Raw genomic sequence first — 3,719 nt, forward strand, 5'->3', positions numbered from 1 at the left:
CGGGTAGCCCCCGCAGCTGCGCTGTGCTTATTCGGAGGAGGAGGTCGGAGAGCCGGGACCGTCTAAATCCGCTCGCTTTAAGGCCGGACTTTCTGGACCGGAGCAGCTGGGAGCAGCGAGCTCTGCTTCTGCGAGACTAAGAGGGAGAGGCTTCCCCCACCTTCCCTAAATCACAATTAATCCGACCCCACCTTCCCCAAGAGCAAATAAAAATTTCTGGAATTGCACAGCTTACCACCATGAGGAGGTGACTGGTGGGGTCGCCCAGACCAAGATCAAGGGAAGAGACCACCAGATCCCAGGGAGAAAGTTCATGTTAGAAACGCTTCGGTCCACATCAGGTCAGTTGCGAGGGGCAGAAGAAATCCCATGGAGCAACAAGGACGAGCAGGGGCAAACGCAGCTTGAGGGCTACTTCTTTCCCGTGGGACAAAAGCACCTTCGCATCTCTACGCGCGATCGCGGGGCTTACTGATCCTCTGCCGGGATACGGGGGATGCCAGTTGGTGCACCGCTCTGGATTCCTCTCGGTTCGCCCTGCACCAAATCCCTCAGGACATGGAGTTCAGCCCCGCTCCCATCCTTCATCTTTGCCCCGATCCAGCTCTTCCCTGCAGTCACGGCAAAACTGAGGGGCTGGTGTGGGCTGCTCTCAGACTGGGTGGGTTCTGCTTTGGTTGGTGTTTTTTTTTTCCTCTGAAACTCTGATGGATGAAATGATGTCAAGAGACACTGGGGGAAGAGGAGGAGGTAACACCTCTGATTAGGCAAGGAATCCCGAGGAGCCAGTTGCTTTCCAATAACCCCACAAGCAGACAGTGAGTTCAAACCCGCCAGCAGATGCTACGCGACCTGCTGCGGAGCCGGCGGCGGCCCCGGCAGGCTGTTACAGACCGGCAGCACTTGGCACCTCTCGGGGCTTGGCACAACGGCAATTCATGGCTCGGTACGCGCACTCGCGAACACCGAGCACAGAACGGAACCGCGATCCGGCGCAAACAGAGAAGGAGAGAACCAGAGCAGTTCCAGTATAAGGTGGACATCGCCTGGGCGCCTCCCCTCGCCACGGGCCCCGCAAAGCCGGGACGGCTTCTCCGCGGGCACCGGCGGCGTCCCTGCGCAGCCCCGCACCACGGGGACTCCCGGCCCACGGGCTCCGACACCGGGACGGGCTACGCGCCCCATCGCGCCTGAATCCCGGGATGGGGGAATCCGCCGCCGCACCGCTCCACGGCCCGAGAGGCGACGGGCGGCCCCCGCCCGAAAGAGGGGAGATGCGGCCGGGGCTGGAAGCCAAGGCGAGAAAGGATTTAGCAACTTTTTCACTTCGTATCATTTCTGCACAGCAAATACAGGGTTAACACATATTTCAAACAACGAACCCTCATTACCAATCTGGAGATGCCCCACTTCCGAGACAGCATTCGTTGTCTGAAAAAAGGACAAATAAATGCCCAAGGTTGCTAAGCGAGTTAGGGACTACGCAGCTCTTGTTACTAAAAGAAGCCTGCAGTTGTTAACTCCAGGTGAAAATCCTGGAAGAGCAAGCAAGGAAGCACCCTTTAAAAGCTGTTCTTCAGGCTGTATATTACAGCCATTCTCGTGTTTCTCGGTACAACTTCTCAAGATTCCAGACACTGAACTAGATGTAGGCACCATTTCAGAAAGAAAATGGAAAACGTAGAATTATGTGAAGTTCTGAGGTGCTAACATTCACCCACTACTAACTTAACCTGAAAGAAGTACCCCAAACAACCCTCAGAAATCAACACCAAACTACCACCCACAACTGCAATGTCAAAATCTTTTGACTGCAAAGACTTCCGAGTAAGAATAATTGAAGCTTGGGACACATGAATGCTTCTACAACTGTACTTGCCCAGAGGCAACTACAGCTCCTCTTACTAACTCCAGCAGGTCTTAAAAGCAACAGATGAGCATTCAGTATCTATTTGATAAAATGCAACCAGTGTAAAAACACTCCAATTTTTAGCTTCTGGCCAACTTATTTATTGCATTTACAATACACTTTGGGTCAATTACTGGGGCAGAGAAATACCACTAAGAACAGCAAATTCCAGCAGTATTTTAGACCCATACAAAGAAAGGTACAATCCTCCCTGCTACCAGTTTTCTCGGGCTTGCAGTAAAAAGCTGACTTCTCAGAACTTCTCACACTCTTCTGTATTAACAGGAGCTCCTTTAACCTGTGCCTACTGCATTAGTGGCTTATCAACAACATCCTTTTCCCCTCCATTAGTCATATGCCCCATCTGCATTCCAGCTTTATTGCTATTCAGATTCTTTCTCCAACCCCTCCACTTTGTGCCAGCCCTACAGAAGTTCACCTTGGATCCATTATTTCTATTAACCACAGTCTCACTATAGAGAATGACAAAACAGGCAAGTTTGGAAAGGAACATGGGGAACCACACTGGTTTTGCATGGCCACGTTTAGGTAGTAGGGGGTCACAGGGGTCATTTCTGTGCAAAGGTGCCAGAAGCTTCCCACATGTCCGACAGAGCCAATGTCAGCCAGCCCCAAGATGAACCTGCCACTGGCTAAGGTCAAGCCCATCAGTGATGTAGCTGCACCTACGGGACCACTATTTGATGATGCAAAAATCCCCTCTACAACAGCAATTGTGCCAAAGTGTGTTAGACAACATGAGAGAACAGCTGTGGAGACACCCAGGCCAGTGAAGAAACAAGGGGGAGAAGGTGCTCCAGCTGCCAGGGCGGATTCCCAGGCAGACCACAGTGAGTCAGGCTGTCCTCCTGCAGCTGATAGAGGTCCATGGTGAAGCAGAGATCCACTTGCAGTTCACAGAGAACCCCACACTGGGTTGAAGGAGGGTGTGACCCTGTGGGAAGCCCATGCTACAGCAGGGTCATAGAAGGATAGAAGGACTTGTGCCCTACAGGGACCCACAGTGGAGCAGTCTATTCCTGAAGGACTGCATCCTGTGGGGGGAGAAGGGGGAACCCACATTGGAGCAGTTCGTGAAGAACTGCAGCCTGCGGAAAGGACTCAAGTTGAAGAAGTTCATGGAGGACTGTCTCTCTAGAGGGAGGGCTGGTTCCTAATACAGCTGGGAGAGGCTGCTGGCCTCCCTTGCTGCAAGAAAAGACTGAATTTAGAAATCTGTAGGTGTCTTCAACAAGTATTATGTTCACAGTTTCTCATACAGTTAAGAAATCATGCCATATGCAAAACAGGTGACAGTGGAGTAGCCAGAGCACAGAAAGCCCCATTCTGCATACCTTTTGAAATCGAGCTGAGGTTTTTCAATACAGTAATGAAAATAATGTAGTTCAACCTGTATTTCTACATTCAAAAAAGACTATTTTCAGGAAAGATGAAGGCATGGAAGGCTCATCTGAATTTTTTTTTAAGAAAACCCCCACCAAACTATTAAGTAGAACACATATTCCCATACATACTACAGCCAGTAGCACATCTTAAAAGAACTGAAAATCCTTTCCCAGAGGTATCTCTCTAAGTCCCACTTCCAGGGACTATGGCTCTATAAACTACACCATTTGGATCAGGATAAAAACTACAAGTAATTGATCAGGTATTAAACCTGCTAATATCACATAATTCATTTCATGTCAGTGATACCCCATTGTCGTATCTCACTCAGATCTCACTACAGCCCGATTACCTGAAAATTCCTATTTCTGGAATAGGGGAATTAAAGTTTTCAACTACACAC

General features: G+C 50.0%; 1 protein-coding gene across 1 annotated transcript in view; it reads right to left on the reverse strand.

The window, feature by feature from the left end:
* Nucleotides 1–338, reverse strand: part of WNT2 (Wnt family member 2) — a 16,274-nt gene extending 15,936 nt beyond the window's left edge. Inside the window, exon 1 of the mRNA XM_014306967.2 lies at nt 236–338. Within this exon, the coding sequence (XP_014162442.1) occupies nt 236–315 (80 nt within the window). The 5' untranslated portion in view covers nt 316–338. The remainder of the gene's footprint in view (nt 1–235) is intronic.
* Nucleotides 339–3,719: the final 3,381 nt, after the last annotated feature.

Source organism: Geospiza fortis, unplaced genomic scaffold, assembly GCF_000277835.1.
Source record: "Geospiza fortis unplaced genomic scaffold, GeoFor_1.0 scaffold195, whole genome shotgun sequence".
Taxonomy (NCBI): Eukaryota; Metazoa; Chordata; class Aves; order Passeriformes; family Thraupidae; genus Geospiza; species Geospiza fortis.